The sequence below is a fragment of the Rutidosis leptorrhynchoides genome, chromosome 3 (assembly GCF_046630445.1).
Source record: "Rutidosis leptorrhynchoides isolate AG116_Rl617_1_P2 chromosome 3, CSIRO_AGI_Rlap_v1, whole genome shotgun sequence".
Classification (NCBI taxonomy): Eukaryota; Viridiplantae; Streptophyta; class Magnoliopsida; order Asterales; family Asteraceae; genus Rutidosis; species Rutidosis leptorrhynchoides.
Window position 1 is genome coordinate 687,081,164 of NC_092335.1, and position 17,818 is coordinate 687,098,981.

The 17,818-nt window shown below is 33.4% G+C and overlaps 1 protein-coding gene across 2 annotated transcripts; it reads left to right on the forward strand.

Moving 5' to 3' along the window:
• The first annotated feature begins 11,486 nt into the window (after window positions 1–11,486).
• LOC139899475 (uncharacterized) lies at window positions 11,487–16,585 on the forward strand. Of its 2 annotated transcripts, none has more exons than XM_071882303.1 (12): window positions 11,487–11,535; window positions 12,730–12,800; window positions 12,930–12,986; window positions 13,155–13,196; window positions 13,414–13,541; window positions 14,428–14,547; window positions 14,659–14,935; window positions 15,075–15,131; window positions 15,371–15,439; window positions 15,846–15,920; window positions 16,005–16,079; window positions 16,275–16,585. In XM_071882303.1, the coding sequence occupies exons 2-12, from the start codon at window positions 12,794–12,796 to the stop codon at window positions 16,301–16,303; spliced, it is 936 nt and encodes a 311-aa protein (XP_071738404.1). In that variant the 5' UTR covers window positions 11,487–11,535; window positions 12,730–12,793; the 3' UTR covers window positions 16,304–16,585. The 2 variants fall into 2 exon arrangements, with proteins under 2 accessions (XP_071738404.1, XP_071738402.1); XM_071882301.1 differs by lacking the exon at window positions 11,487–11,535 and adding an exon at window positions 11,536–11,618.
• The last annotated feature ends 1,233 nt before the right edge of the window (window positions 16,586–17,818 follow it).

Sequence of the window (17,818 nt, forward strand, 5' to 3'; positions counted from 1 at the left end):
CAGGTGGAGTATGTGCGAACGCAAGCTATTGATCTGGTATGTTCTGTATTTTCAGTTTTCGTCTGATGATGTTGATGTTTAAGGGGTTTTTTTTTTTTAAAAAAAAAATTATATTTCAGAGTTTGATATGATGCCCAATATTCAGGTGGTAGAGAGGTTGTATCCTACAACTATAATTTCCCAGCAAATTGAAGAATTTGCAAACAAAATGCTGTTATCTGTAGTGAACAGCGGTAATTCAATGGATAAGGTACGTGCAGACTGATCTAATACTGACCGAATTAGCAAAGATGCGACTTTTATTGAACTTTATAATAATTAATAATTAATTTATCGAATGTTAACTATATATATGTAGGACTCTGAGATGGAAAAACCTTGTACTGAGTCAGTAAGTGCTATTATCAAGGATAGTTCCTTGGCCGCTGGTCAACCAGATCAATCTGAAACCGACTCACTAAGGTGTATGTCGCTGTATCTTGCACTTTGTAAAAAGGTATATCTTACAACTGATCATCATATAGTAAATTTAATAATCCCCACCACAATCTGATATCCAAGCATAATTAGTTTTAAATTAACTGTTTGGATTTATTATTATTATGAATTGCAGAAACTTTCTCTATTTAACCAAGTGCTAGATTTGTACAAGAACATGTCGGTAGCAGCAAAGCAGGTTAAGTAATTTACTGTTTACCAGTTTTATTCTAATATAATTAATTAACAATTAACATTTTGCTTATGTATGCTGGTTGGTATTCTTTTTTCTTTCGTTTTTGTTCAGGCAATTGGCGTCCAAATACCGACACTAGTTCAAACTATCGGAGCCTCACCTGAGTTTCTTGAAATCATTACGAATCCACCTGCCGGAAGCGAAAATCTTCTGTTGCAGGTTTTTATTTTTATTTTTTCCTATCTATATTTGTTTTCTTTATTGCTCGTATCTTATTAGAAGAGGTGAAGAATGTAAATTTATTTATTTTCTTCTTTTCACTGAAACAGATCACGCAATTGTTGACAGATATGGCAAATCCTTCAACCTGATTTACCAAAAGATGAGGTTTTCTTCTTTACTCTTACAGTGCATGCCTTATGTTACATACATGGTTCTGGTGTTTAATTATTTTCTTCACTTGAAAACCCTTCACTATTTATTATTTCATCTTATTTTTATTATTTATTACGGAGTACTATTATTATTATTATTATTATTATTATTATTATTATTATTATTATTATTATTATTATTATTATTATTATTATTATTATTTATTACTATTATTATTATAATTAATTATTTTTTATTTATTACTATTATTGTTGTTGTTGTTATTGCTATTCTTATTTTTATATTAGTTTTTCATATTATTTATTATTATTATTGTTATTATTAATTAATTATATTATATTATGATCAGGATTATCAGTGACAGACGCCAGGTAGCAGTTAGTTAGGCAGAGGAAACAAAAGAATGTATTGGAGTAGCAGCTGAGTTAGGCTTGACTTGTGTTTAACTTTCCATGACTATTTTTACTTTATTCGAAAACTACATCCCCATGCCCTTAATTGCTTTTAGTTCTGTTGTTAAAGGGAGTTAGATAGATATTTCCACTATCCCTTTTTGATATATCCAACAACACGAAACTAGTTTCCCAAGAATACCTTTTGTGTTATAATTCAGTAGGCTTATAACTACCTTTAGTGGTTCTTGACTGTAGAAGGTATATAGAGATAGAGATACTGTAAAACGGAGAAAACAAAGGTTGAACAAAAAGGTATGAGTAATTGGTTTTTTATTTATAGAAAAATGTACAACGAGAGTTTGGTGGCATTTGGAATCTAGAGAGAGAGAGTGTTTTTGTTAACCAAAAAATACATACAATAAACTCTAACTCAACACACCTATTTATACTCAAAAAAATATACTATGCAATATCTATAATAATAATAAAATTATCATCCAATTATTACTTTTATAACACTCCCCCTTGGATGATAATTTTATTAGTGAATAACTAGTACTGCCTCGTTAAAAACCTTGCTAAAGAAAACCCTTTGGGATAAAACTTTAGCTAAGGGAAAAAGAGTGCAGCATAGAGTTGACTCCCCCTCAAGTAGGCAACGCCTGAGTTGTTACATCTTCTGAACATGCCTCATGCCAATATTATGAACGTGTGTTCTGAAAATAGCAGTTGGAAGTGCTTTGGTGAAAAGGTCAGCAGAGTTTTTGCTGGACTGAACATATCTCATTTCAATCTGGTTGTCCTTAATGAGATTTTGAGTGTATGAGAAGAATCTAGGGGGTATGTGTTTTGTTCGGTCACTTTTGATATACCCTTCTTTCATCTGTGTTATGCAAGCTACATTATCTTCATAGATAGTTGTTGAACTTTTATTGCGTTCTAGTCCACAAGAATCAGTAATGAGTTGTGTCATTGATCTCAACCAAAAACATTCCCGACTGGCTTCATGTAATGCAATTACTTCGGCATGATTTGATGATGTTGCAACAAGTGTTTGTTTTTGAGAACGCCATGATATTGCGATACCTCCATTTAGGAATACATATCCATTTTGAGATTTAGCTTTATGTGGATCAGATAAATAACCTGCATCTGCATAACCAACCAAATCTTGTTTTGATTCGTTAGAATAAAATAATCCTAAATCAGTAGTTCCTCGAAGGTATCGAAATATGTGTTTGATCCCATTCCAGTGTCTTTTGGTAGGAGCTGAACTGAACCTTGCCAACAAATTAACTGCAAAAGAAATGTCAGGTCTTGTACAATTTGTAAGATACATAAGAGCTCCAATTGCACTAAGATATGGTACTTCTGGTCCCAGGATATCTTCATGATCTTCACAGGGACGAAATGGATCAGTGTCAACATTAAGTGATCTAACAACCATAGGAGTACTTAATGGTTTTGCCTTGTCCATATTAAAACGTTTTAAAATCTTTTCAGTATATGTTGTTTGATGTACAAGTAAACCATTAGGCATATGTTCAATTTGTAAACCAAGGCAATACTTGGTTTTTCCGAGATCTTTCATTTCAAATTCTTTCTTTAGAAGTTGAATGGCTTCATAGATCTCTTTATTTGTACCTATGATATTAAGATCATCAACATAAACAGCTATGATCACATATCCGGATGTTGTTTTCTTAATGAAAACACATGGGCAAATAAGATTATTGGTATACCCTTTGCTTATCAAGTAATCACTTAATCGTTTATACCACATGCGACCCGATTGTTTCAACCCATATAAAGACCTTTGTAACTTGATTGAGTACATTTCTTTGGGTTTTGCATTGGTTGCTTCTGATACCTTAAATCCTTCAGGTATCTTCATATATATATCACTATCAAGTGATCCATAAAGATAAGCAGTCACAACATCCATGAGATGCATTTCTAAATTTTCAGAAACTGCCAGGCTGATTAAGTATCTAAAAGTAATTGCATCCATAACAGGAGAATAAGTTTCTTCATAATCAATTCCCGGTCTTTGAGAAAAACCTTGAGCTACAAGTCTAGCTTTATACCTTGTAACTTCATTTTTCTCATTTCTTTTTCGCACAAAAACCCATCTATATCCCACAGGTTTCACATCTTTAGGTGTGAGAATGATAGATCCGAAAACTTTTCTTTTATTGAGTGATTCAAATTCAGCTCGTATTGCTCCTTTCCAATGATCCCAATCATGTCTATTTTGACATTCCATGACAGATTTTGGTTCTGGATCATCATCATCATTCATGATGTCATATGCAACATTATATGAAAATATCTCATCAAGATTTTTCATTTCATTTCGGTTCCATAATATTTTTGAATGTGCGTAATTGATTGAAAATTCCGTATTGACATCATCAATCTCCTCTGCAGAAGGAGTATTGATTTGTAGTTCTTCTTGAACACTTTCTTTTACCTCATTATCAGCTGATTTTCTTTTCCGAGGATTTTTATCTTTGGAACCAATTGGTCTCCCACGTTTCTGGCGTGGCAAAGACTCAAGAATAACATTATTGCCAGTTTTTGGAATTTCAATTCGAGCTGGAGCATTTGCTGCTGGTATATATGATTTAGTCACTCTTTTTGTATCTGTAAATGCATCAGGCAATTTATTTGCAAGTTCTTGCATATGCATTATTTTTTGAACTTCGATCTCGCATTCTTTTGTGCGAGGATCAAGATACATTAATTGAGGTTCACACCATGAAACATCATTTTCTTTATTTTTTATTTCTCCCCCTAATCTAGGGAATAATGTTTCATTAAAGTGACAATCAGCAAAACGTGCTGTAAAAACATCACCCGTCATGGGTTCAATATATCTTATTATTGAAGATGTTTCATATCCAACATATATTCCCATCCTTCTTTGAGGACCCATTTTAGTGCGTTGTGGTGGTGCGATAGGGACATAAACCGCACAACCAAATGTTCTAAGGTGGGAAATATTTGGCTGATGACCAAAAGCAAGTTGCAAAGGAGAATATGTATGACTTGCGCTTGGTCTAATGCGAATCAATGATGCAGCATGCAAAATTGCATGGCCCCATACAGATACTGGGAGTTTTGTTCGCATTATCAATGGTCTAGCTATTAGCTGCAATCGTTTAATTAATGATTCAGCTAAACCATTTTGTGTATGCACATGGGCAACGGGATGTTCAACAATAATCCCAATAGACATGCAAAAGTTATTAAATGCTTGAGACGTAAACTCACCGGCATTATCTAGTCTCACCCTTTTAATAGTATAATCAGGGAAATGTGCTCTCAATTTAATAATTTGAGCAAGAAATTTTGCAAATGCCATATTTCGACTTGATAATAGACAAACATGAGACCATCTACTAGATGCGTCTATTAGAACCATAAAATATCTAAATGGTCCACATGGTGGATGAATTGGTCCACATATATCACCTTGAATTCTTTCAAGAAACATTGGTGATTCTTTTTCAACCTTAAGAGGTGATGGTCTTATTATCAACTTTCCAAGTGAGCATGATGTACATGGGATAAGTGCATCATGAGGGATCCTTTGATCCGCCAATGGATGTCCATGTGTATTTTGTATTATTCTTTTCATCATTGTTGATCCTGGGTGACCTAATCTCTCATGCCATAAACTGATCATTACAGGATCACATAATTTTTCTTTAACTACCACATTTACTTCAGGTACATTTATATGTGTATAATGTAAACCAGAATGAAGTCTTGGTAGTTTTTCAATTACACGATTCTTATCAGTGATACTTAAATATTTTTCATTTTCTGTTGTCACTGACTGATAATCATATCCATTTTGGTATATGTCAGAGAAACTTAACAAATTTCTCTTTGACATGGGAGAAAATAAGGCATTATTTATCAGAAAATTCGTACCATTTGGTAACATGAATTTTGCCTTTCCCATTCCTTTTATTAAGTCCACAGGACCTGATATAGTATGTATAGTTCCTTCCGTTGCTTTCAAGTCTGTGAAATATTTTTTAGATTTGAGTATGGTGTGAGTGGCACCACTGTCTGCAATACAAATATCTCCACCATTTGACTGATTTTTTACTCCAGCAGTATACATCATGAACTTCAAAAAAAAATATGAGAAACAAATAATGAGTATATAATTCATCAATATATTACATTCAAAACATGTTGCAAACGATAGCACATAATAAGGAAATATGTAGTAAACTAGATATGGTGTAGATTGAAAATCTACAACCATTTATTTAACGAGAACATATAATAAGATATCTATATATATATATATAGATATTAGAAATTTATTCATTAAAGTAGTCACAAGTTGGCTCAGTGATTTTTGTATCAAGGTCATCCACAAGATTTGCTTCTTTTCCTTTTCCCTTTAGGGATTCTTGATACCGATTAACAGAATGCTGATTTGTTCGGCAGTTTTTAGACCAGTGGCCAATTTTACCACATCGGTAACAAGAATCTTCAACATTCTTTGAAGAGCCTTCTTCAACATTGTGATTTGTGGGATTGTATGGTGTTTGGATTTTATAATTTTGTGGATTATTATTTCTTTGTCCACGACCACGACCACCACGACCACCACGACCACGACCACCACCACGACCATTACCATAAGGGTGATTTCGAACATAGTTATGATTTTTATTATTGTTATGGTAATTTCCATGATAATGGTTTTGGCCAATATGGCTACGACCTCTTCCACGCCCTCGTCCATGTGCATTTCTTCTTTTATTATTATTATTATTATTGTTAATAGCATTAGCTTCAGGAAATGTTAGCGCACCGGTAGGACGAGATTCTTGATTTTTCATCAGTAATTCTTTATTAACTTCTGCAACTAAGAGATAAGTTTGAAGTTTGGAAAAAGTTTTATAATTCTGCAATCTTAAATTTTCTTGCACAGTTATATTTGCAGAATGCATTGTGGAGAAAGTTTTCTCCATCATATCAGCATCACTTATTTCTTGACCACAGAATTGAAGCTTTGAAAGGATCTTGAACATGACCTAGGTGTATTCACTTACCTTTTTGAAATCTTGGAACCTTAGATTTCTCCATTCTTCCCTCGCAGCTGGAAGTAATATTTCCTTTTGATTATCGAATATACTCTTGATACTTTCCCATAAAACATGTGGATCTTTGATAGTGAGAAACATATGTTTTAAGGTGGTATCAATATGTTTGCGAATAAAAGCAATTGATTTTAATTTATCTTGATCGGAACAAGTATTATTTTCTTTTAAAGTTTCTAGAATACCCAATGATCCAAGATTTATTTCTACATCCATAACCCATGATGTGTAGTTTGTTCCCGATACGTCTAAGGCATCAAACTCAAGCTTTGATAAGTTTGACATTTTCTATTTTCAGAAAGATGAACAACATAAATCATAATCATAATCATAATCATAATATTTTTTTTTTTCGTAGATAAATAACAACATGCAATTAGTTTAGATTCATAAGTAGTAAACAAATGAATAATGGTATGATTACAAATAATAAAATCATAAGGGAATATAGGTTCATATTATATTATATTATTAATGATATTATTATAATATATATTAAGTTATAATATATATTATTATAATATATTTTTCTTATTTTAACCTTTAAGATTTACTTTTAATAAAAATACAAACTACTTTTCTTATTTTAACTTTTAAGATTTACTTTTAATAAAAATACAAACTACTTTTTTTATTTTAACTTTTAAGATTTACTTTTAATAAAAATACAAACTATTTTTTCTATTTTAACTTTTAAGATTTACTTTTAATAAAAATACAAACTACTTTTTCTATTTTAACTTTTAAGATTTACTTTTAATAAAAATACAAACTACTTTTTTATTTTAACTTTTAAGATTTACTTTTAATAAAAATACAAACTACTTTTTTTATTTTAACTTTTAAGATTATAAATTTAAGAATAAACATTAGTATGCATGAAATAAATAATGATTAATTGCATAAGTAATCATAAATGTTGGATAACATATAAAGACCCCATCGTATTCGTATTGATCGGAATTAATCTCGACCCATGGTACCGTGTTGTCAAATGACGTGTTGCGTACATAAAGTACCGTGTTGTCAAATGACGTGTTGCGTACAATCATGAGGTCTTATTAACATAAATATAAATGTTAGTGAAGTTAATAAGAGTTAGATTACAGAAAATATAATTCAGGTGGTATAACCGATAATATATAACTTAAATAACATAAATATAAATGTTAGTGAAGTTAATAAGAGTTAGATTACAGAAAATATAATTCAGGTGGTATAACCGACCATATATAACTTAAATAACATAAATATAAATGTTAGTGAACATAACTGTAAATGTTAGTATACATAAATAAATGTTAGATAACATAAATGTAAATGTTAGTATACATAAATAAATGTTAGATAACATAAATGTAAATTAGGCGACAGTGTCGACCATATATCATTTAGGTGGTATAACCGACCATATATTAGTTAGGTGGCAGAGCCAACCATATTTAGTATAAATGTTGTGATAATCGTGCTGATAACGTGTTATAATTCAGTAGGCTTATAACTACCTTTAGTGGTTCTTGACTGTAGAAGGTATATAGAGATAGAGATACTGTAAAACGGAGAAAATAAAGGTTGAACAAAAAGGTATGAGTAATTGGTTTTTTATTTATAGAAAAATGTACAATGAGAGTTTAGTGGCATTTGGAATCTAGAGAGAGAGAGTGTTTTTGTTAACCAAAAAATACATACAATAAACTCTAACTCAACACACCTATTTATACTCAAAAAAATATACTATGCAATATCTATAATAATAATAAAATTATCATCCAATTATTACTTTTATAACATTTTGTTTAATATTGATAACCTTTTATGACCTCTCTCTCTCTCTCTCTCTCTCTCACCTACTCAATCACTAACAAAATAGCAGAGTCGCTTATATTATACGGAGTACTTGTTAAAAATTGAACACTACTTTTTCAATAATCACTCAATCATGAACTTTTCAATAATCCTCATATAAATCCCAACAATATATTTGTAAGTTTTTCCCTTTACAACCTTGTTGATGTAACCTTACCAGTTACCACATTGTTATTATTGCTAGACTCACCACCTTTAATTTTCATCCTTTATTAGATACAGGCGGTAGTTGATGTTTTCCAGAACATAATATCTCCATCTATGTAACTAACCGACCCGTTAGCTGATACCCAACAAAGAGCAGTTATCTCTCTCTCCTCTGAATCGTGTTTGGGTTAACCAGAAAAGTCAACAACGCCATCCTTCAGTTCAAGAACCTTATCACCTCTGACTATAAGAGCACTGGGAGTGGGAGATGTCACCACCCCGTCCCCCACCCATGTCACTTGTGACACCACTCCCCACTTTTTCTGACTCAGCAAGTCACGCGTGACATGCCAAGTTGTCTACACTTTTTTCAGTGGAAAATTTGGCGAAAATACACTTTTTTCAAAACTTTGGAGTAGTTTACACTTTTTTCAAAAAGACTGACAAAATACACCACTCATTCACCGATTTAAGTTGTCTCATTCGAGTTATATTTGAGGCTTTTGATCAGCAGCTTATGGAATTCACAAATCGGTTCGTTTTGTGGGGAAGAGTGGATACTGATACCTTCGGTTTCTGTCGAGCTAAAGTGGTAGTGAATGGGGATACTACCAAGCTTTCAACATATATAGTGAGCAGACTGAAGCTGCTAAAGGTGTAGCACCGACGCCTCCACAAGTTTCGAAGTCATTGGGGGCATATATCAACGCTTGATACATATCCTGATTTGGTAAGCTCAGGATTAAAATTCGGGTCAATGACAGAAGATATGTTATCGAATGTTGGTCATTTGGGCTCGAGTAAGAAGATTGTTCTCTCTTCGGATGGAGCTTTGGGTTCGAGTGTTAAATTTTCATTTGTTTCAGGGAGTAAGGATGACCCTCATTTTGGTGGAACTTTGAGCTCCGGCGCAAAAGACTTGAATGCTTCTGTTTCTAAAAGGCATGAACCTAATTACTTTACAAATGCAAAAGTGTCTAATTCTTCATGCGCGTGTATAGGTTCTGATTTGGGTGATAAAACTGTGTTTAGTGATCCTAACGTTGACGGGCCGTGAAACAGACCTAAGATGGGCTCAGACGTTGCGGATGCTACTATTGACCTTTCGTAATGAGGATGATATGACATTTTCGGAAATATTGGATAGACTGAAGAAGGAGAAGAGAAAAGAAGAATAAGAGAGAAGCAATGATACACGCATACCCGAATTCATTGTTTAGGCATCACACGTGCTACTCACGTATCAAGAATGCCAAACACAGCTCCAAAAAGACAATCAAGCGCCTCATATATACGCGTGCCAGTTTAGAGAGCGCTAAATTAACATCTTAAAAGCGCATCCATGACAGCTGTCCGACAAGAATCCAGAACAAGTACAAAGTACATTAGAGATGGTTGCCACGATCCCTACAACACAAAGGTGGCGCAGACAGCCTCCGCTCTTTTCATCTTTAACAGACAATAGTACCATTCGGAAAGGACTGTGTACCTTTTGTCTACCAACCTGTATATATATAGCAAATAGCAATTAACTAAGTAATAGTCCGCGCTAGCCGGGCCTATTAGTATTACCTGCACAACCGGACCGCAAGGCGTCACTCGCGCATTAGAATACTTAAACGGTTACGGGTAACATGTTATGAACATGAAGCCTAACACCTACTCTGAGCTATCACTCCGGACAACCCGATGATGGTGGGTCGACGTTTAACCACCCCTTCAGAGATCTTCATCTCGTAACGGGATTATTCACGGTACCGGAGAGTTAAACTCAAAAGACCCTTAAATCCCCCTCATTTGTTGACAAGCATGGACCGAACCCGACCCATTTTATCTATGCTTGATCAAGAAGCAGTCACGGCTACTCGAAATGAGGAAAGGAAAGAAGATAGATCATTACCGGTTTTGTTTCGTCGAAAGATTAGTGTAGTGGGTTCTGGTAAATGGCATGAAACTTTGCTGCGTAGTAATTTTCGTTGTTAAACCTCTAGTTTCAATTAAGTTTCCTTAAAAAAATTAACAAGGGAAACTTTGTTGTTTCAGACGTCATGCGTTCGAGCCTCACCCGAAGGGGTTTTACTACATGCAGTGGTGGAGCCAGAAAATTCTTTCACTGGGGGTGAATATTTTTTTTTAAGCGTACCAACTTTTTTTTGGTCAAATTATGAAATTTTTGGGGCAAAATAAAGAGGTTTTGGGCAAAATATGAAGGTTTTGGGGCAAAAAATTAAGGCTTTGGGGCAAAAAAATCCACCGCAGGCAAAGTCGAAAAACCCAAATTTTTTGCACTGAAAATTGCAAATCCATTGGGAGCGGGCGCCCCCTTGTCCCTACATAAAATCCCCATTACTACATGCGATGACGTATGAGTTCGTCTTGAGTGTTTTCTCCTGAAGGAATGTAGGAATGTAACAGTTCATCTAAGGAAGCCATCGGGTGCGTGGGTTTTGACATTACCCCCAGTCAGTGACTCCAAACCGTCGTTGAAAAAAAGTTATATGTTAGATATATACGATGGACTAAATTATCCATTTTCATTTAGCTGAGTTCTTACCGCATTTTCCTGGGAGTCTGGAGGTCTCGGGTTCGAGTCTCGGCTTGGGATACTCATAATCCAATTTGGTTTGCAATTAGCTATGGACACTTGAGGGGGTCTCTTGAAATGACGAGTTCCTTCTAAGAGTTGTAGAACTTAAAAATGATCGGTGACTTCCTGGATTTGATCGAGTGCGTAGTTTGTGTTCCTCGCCGTTCAAGAAAAGATATGCTGGATTGGATTAGTAACATAAAACCGAATAGAATAAAAGCCCATACTCTCATCCGGCCTGCTTATTATTATGAGTCACAAGCCCGTTTAACGTGAAAAAAGGTAAAAACTACTGGTGATAGGGTTTATCTTCTTATTTGAGCTCTAGCCGCATAAAAGGTAAAAACTACTGGTATTAGGGTTTTATCTTCTTCTTATTCTTAATTTAGCTCTAGAAGCAGGGAGGGTAATTAGTTTAATCGGTAAGCTTAGCTACTCCATCAATATGTAATACGTATAATTTATTATTCAGTTGCGTACTTACTTGCTTATAAATTATGTTGATTAGTTGTTGCTCTATGGTTAAATTAAGAGGGTTATTTTTTTGATTTTTGATTTTTGATTTTTGAATGGCTGCTGCTGTGAATAGTATCGATGAACCAAAAAAAATAATCCGTAGTTACTAATAGCCTTTGGTTCGAGGTATTTCATGGGATTTTCATTTAAAATCTTTGACAAAACATTATTTTATCTCATTTTTTATATCGCTAGTTATTCCCTTCAATTTTCACCGGATCCACCCAGCTACCCTACCCGTCTTCCTTCAATTACATGAACTAAGAGTTACATCTATTACTTTGATGTTTTTGTTAATTTTGTACTTTAATCTTTGGTTATAGATCTGCTTCTCTATTTTTTAAAGTTGTTATTTTCTTTGATTTTTGGTACAAAAGGTTTTTGCTTCCCCTGAATTACATTGGAGCACTATTAATTTTGTAAACTATATATTTCTATTGTATTGTTTTTATATTTATATTTATATTTATATTCAAGTGCCTCCATGCTCTGCTCAAGGGGCAGTACCTTTATACATCTTTAAAAAAACTTTGCTAATATTCTGAATTGCTGCACGATGTGTTGATGTTGGTTTGAAGACGTTAGCAATAGCAAAGATAATCACCAAAAATTGGTGCAGTTTCTTGGCTATTGTGAAGACGTTGAGGATATATTGGTCAATTCAATGAAATCCTTTGAATGTAAAATGTGAACCAAACAAGTTTTAAGGATTCAACTCCTTAGAGATTTCAAATTCTCGAACCAAGAAAATTTTATGGATTGTTGTATATATAAAATATATAAAATTAAATTTGATAGTCTGATTGTTGGGACCTCTCTTACAACACTAGGTGAACATAAGTTATATTGAAAAATTGTTGGTCTAAGGTTAAATTAAGAGAGGGTTGGATTTTTTGATTTTATCGCTGCTGCTGCTGCTGATTGTTGTTATTACTGTACAACACTACATGAACCTTTGATTTGAAGGTGTTATTCCTACTGCACATATTAATTTTTATGTTTTGGTTATGTATGCAGCTAGTAATAAATATTAAATATATATATAACGAAGACGTTGAATATCAGAGTCTACTACAAAGATATGAAAGGTTGGTTACACTAACTTGCATATCCCTCTATATAATTAATAATAATTGCTACATGTATGTATCCGCACCTTCTTATATATTGTGCTTGTGGACTAATTATTAACAATAACTGAGCATCTGATTTTTCAGGTCTGAAAAAATGCAGCACAAATGTCAACTTGGGAACAAAGCAAAAACCAATGAAAGGTATGATTCTATTTTCATTAATTAATACTCCGTCTAATTATTAGTACATGCATCCTAAGTGTATGTATGTATCACCTGATACTAAGTATCTGGCTATATATTGGCTAGCTACGCCATGTGTGTATCACCTGATGCAACAACATCTTTTTGTTTGTTTGTTTGTTTCAGTATGTTCATGTAAGAAGAAAAACAAGGGGGTAGATAAACAAGGTATCCACTCTAAACAACAATATCGATGTCTATCTTATTACTTACTGCACATCAACCTTTTTTTATTATGTAGCAACAGATTTAGTATATTTTACTCGTGTTTTTTTTATTTTATTTTTTTTGACTTATTTAAGTAGCGTGTTTAGGTCCTTATTAGTTGCAAAAGGTCTTGAGATAGTAATTTTTTTTTTTTTTAATATACATATATATGTTTCAGGAGGTTATCTTGTTGATGAACCTGTGTTGGATAAAAACATTAACAAGTCTCCAAATGTCTACAAAGTTCCTTTGAAAGAAGAGGACCACAAAAGTTGGCTTGAGTTTAAGGAGCTCGCTAAGGAGATGGTGTGTACTAGATTGTATATATATATATATATATATATATATATATATATATATATATATATATATATATATATAGGGGCAGGATCAATGGGGAAGTAACCAATCGGGGGGAAGCGGGGGGAAGCAAAATTTTTTTTTTTTCGTTTTTTTTGAAATTTTTTTTTTCCGGCATCGAGATCACACGAAAATATGAACATTTAGAAGAGACACTTCGTGATGAATGTTATTATTTAGGCGGGAAAACGATCGACAAAAATAACATTCAAGATAATATTGTTCGTGAAGAATATGAACGTTTTTTTTTCATGTTTTGTGAAGTAAAATTTAGCCCGATTTAGAGTTTGGTGTTTTGGGTTTATTCCATAAACCCAAAACACCAAACCCTAAACCCTAAACTCTAAACCGTTCGTGTTAAAAACTCAATCTAAACCCTAAATCTAAACCCTAAACCCTAAATTTCTAAACCCTAATATCTAAACCTTATAAACCCTAATATCTAAACCCTAATATCTAAACCCAAATAACTAAAACCTCAAAATACGCTCGAAAAACACGATAATTATTATATATTACTTCTTCGAGCGTTTTCCCGCCAAAATAAAAACATTTATCACAAAGTGTCTCTACTAAATGTTCATATTTTCATCTCATCTATAATGTTCGTGAACAAAGTTTTTTCAAAAAACGAAAAGAAAAAAAAAGTTTTTGCTTCCCCCCGCTTCCCCCGAATGGTTACTTCCCTCTTGATCCTACCACTATATATATATATATATATATATATATATATATATATATATATATATATATCAACTAATTCATCATTCTTTAAAATTTTCACATACATACATAACAGTGACATCCTGTCTGCTGTGTTCATTAATGACAGCCTATTGCTGATAGACTTACACCAATGTATTTTAGGGGATGGCCAATTAAAGTTGATCATCCTTTTGTAGCTGTTATACGCGATTTCACCATTGCAGCTTTCAATGAGGTCATCCAAATGGTATATTATTTCTTCCTAACATTTTTATCAGAGTCCGATTCTATTTTTTTTTTTAAATCTCTCTACTGTTTTTTCTACAATATATAAATATATAATCAATCTTTGTTGCAGTACGTTAAGAAGAACCGGGAAAACAACAGCATGTCTCATCCTGAGGTTATGAAGTGCACATTCATAAATAGGGACGATCACTATTTCTTCTACATGGAGATGGAAGCAATTGAAGAAGGGATTTTGGGGGTGTACCATATCGCAGTTGCATGTGATTATAATAATGGTACCACAACCTTGCTCCAAAAAATACTTGTCGACACTACCCCAACTGGTAAGATAGCAACGCTGTTGCCTCGCCTGAATAGCCTCAAATCCGATTACAAAACATTCATAGGTTAGTAGGTCACTACTGTACTTCATTATTAATTAATTAAGTACTTTATATCCTAATATATAGTAAGTCAATTGAACTGAATGGAATGAATTATTTTTGACAAGAATAACTTGTAGTATCTGTCACTTTGTGTATCCAGCTGTGAAGAAAGACATAGAGATCAAACTGGAGAGAGTAAATGATTCCATGATTAAAGGTTTTTATTTAATACTCCTCCTTTTGAAATTTTTTACAATTTCAGCTATATCATATCATATCATGCTTGCTTGCTACATACATATTTTGCTAACCTGTGATTTTATTAACTGAATTACAAAATCTATCACCTCTACCATGTTATTGATAATCATTCAGAAACAGGTTTATAAGAGGAGGTTGGTTTTTGTACCTCCTATTTTTATCTCAACATTTTATCTTATGTTTGTCGTTGTGCAGGTAAGGTTAATGAGAAAGTAGCAGCACCTAAGTTGATTCACCTCAAGAAAAAGTACACAGCTATAAGAGGTTCCTTTTAATACTTCTTCTCCATAATCAAATATTGCACCAACATTTTATTTTATTTAAAAGCAAACCAGATGTGAAGTGGAGCCACATTTGTCCGGGCAATTGGGTTCAATGGATCCCCACTCGACAACATATCTTCTTATAGTCTTTAGTATAGTTCATAAGATTAATAATTTACATAAGTTCTCCCCCGGTTATCCTTTGACCCTTTCCATGGCCACCCCTGGACATGCTTCTAGCAAGGTTTGACATAATTGCATATATTTATTGACATAATTGTTCCGATAAAGACGATATTAGGACCCCAACTACTAGCCTATCTTGGAATGGTTTGTCTGTCTACACACACACACACACCCCAATTCTTACTTAGTAAAGTGTTACATTGTGGCCGTTTACACAATAGGTAAATGCGAGCTGCTTTATCGTGAGATTGAGTCGCAAATACCAAAAGGTTGGAGCAAAAGGAGTGCTCCAAGAGGTAATTAACACAACACTTTTCTGTTTCGGAAACATGTACATGCATAGCCGGGGTGTTTAAATACTATCCTCAATCTATTTACAGACATAGTTGATGATGGTCCGTATAGAGGTTTGATAAAGAAAAGACATGGTTACGACTACTATGTTTGCTCGCCAGGTTAGCTTCTTTTAACATAAATATACTTACGTATTAACCTAGTGATCTCTTATATAAGTATACCTGGCAAACGGGTGGTCAGGTTGGTTTGGTTTGGGTAACAGTTCAAAACGGTTTTGGGTCGAAACGGGCCAAAATTTCAAACGGGTCCTGGTTGGGTCCACTTATATATATCTTTTAATTTCTACTTGTCAGGATTTTCGATCTACCAATATATTGGGTGAATGCTTGTGGCGGGTCTCCTCGAAGAAATTGGCAAGGCATAAGATCTATGCGAGTAGAATTGATATATGATCTGCTGCTTCTTGTGGTGATGACTGATGACTTTCTAATAATATTTAGTATATTTATTTATATTTATATTTATGTTTATTAAATCTGATTTAATCGTTTTAAAATGTTCAATGGTTGAGTAGCAACAATCACATACAGATTGCTTGCTTACTCTTCTCTCTATTTATATCACGTTATGTATTTCCTTTGGATCCAATTGTATTAGTTTATCATTTTGGGTTTTACTTGGAACATATAATATGAGTTGTTGTGTTAACTCGAAAAGAACAGATAATCTGACCCCACAATCTAGTTAGTGTATGTAGTTAATCAGGAATACACTTGAAACATATGGTTTTGTATTAATAGACCTTTAAATATTTGATTTCAAAAATCTCAGTGATAAAATTGTTCCTCGAGTTGAGCTAAAGTTTGCATCATGGCGATACTTCTCTTGTGGTACTGTCCGCCTTTGATCAGTTTGTGGCCACACATTTGATGTAACACGTCACCTTATTAATTAACACGTCACCTCAATTGCAATGCTTTTAAAATTGGAGACATGTTTACGCAATAATTAAAATCAAAGTCTTTTTTGGACAAATGAAAAATCGATATTCGCTTTATCTGAAAAAAGTAGTGTAGTTTTTATGTTACTTTTTAGGCAATTTGCTAATTTTTATCGTTTACTTTGGAAAATAGTTATCTTTTCCTACTTTTTAACCTAACCTCTACTTACATTCTGCTCACAACCCTCCTCAACAAGATTTTCCATTATAACCTCAACTTTGTCACGTCATAGTCATTACTCAAAAATAACTTCACTTTTCACTACACGTCACAATCAATATTATTAGCTTATTCATTTATTTGTTGTCTAAAAGGAGAAATCTATAACTCATTACTGAAAGAAACACTCGTAATTAACAAGCCTATAACGTCTTCCTGAAGTCGTTCGATAACAATACCGGCCTCCATTTCATTAGGACTTTTAATGGTGGCTGAAGGTGAAGATAATTAACATGATTCTTATAATCAACCTATCAACTTCTTAATGCGATGTCCTCTTTATTATGTAAAAAAATTTCTTGAGAATAGCTGTTGTTAAAAATCTCTTCGTTATGTATATAAAAATAAATTCTAAAAAAATAATTCGTATATAATAATTTATAAAATATAGTAAATGCAAACGTACATCCAAGGCATAATTTTCTCTCTAAAAAACTTTCCTCTCCGTACATCTCCTCCGTCTCTCTCTTTTCTGCTTCCTGTACCCTTATTTTGTAGCTGACACCTTCCTTTCTTGTTCCTTCTTCTTCGTCGGTTTGTAGATCGGTCTAGATTCCCTCTCCCACCACCAACATCTCGCCGGTGGTTCGGATTTACTGCTTTATGTCGAATAATTACAACCTCGGTCCGTTTCTCTCCGGTGATGTCCTGAACCGTTTCATCTTCTTCGGTCTCTT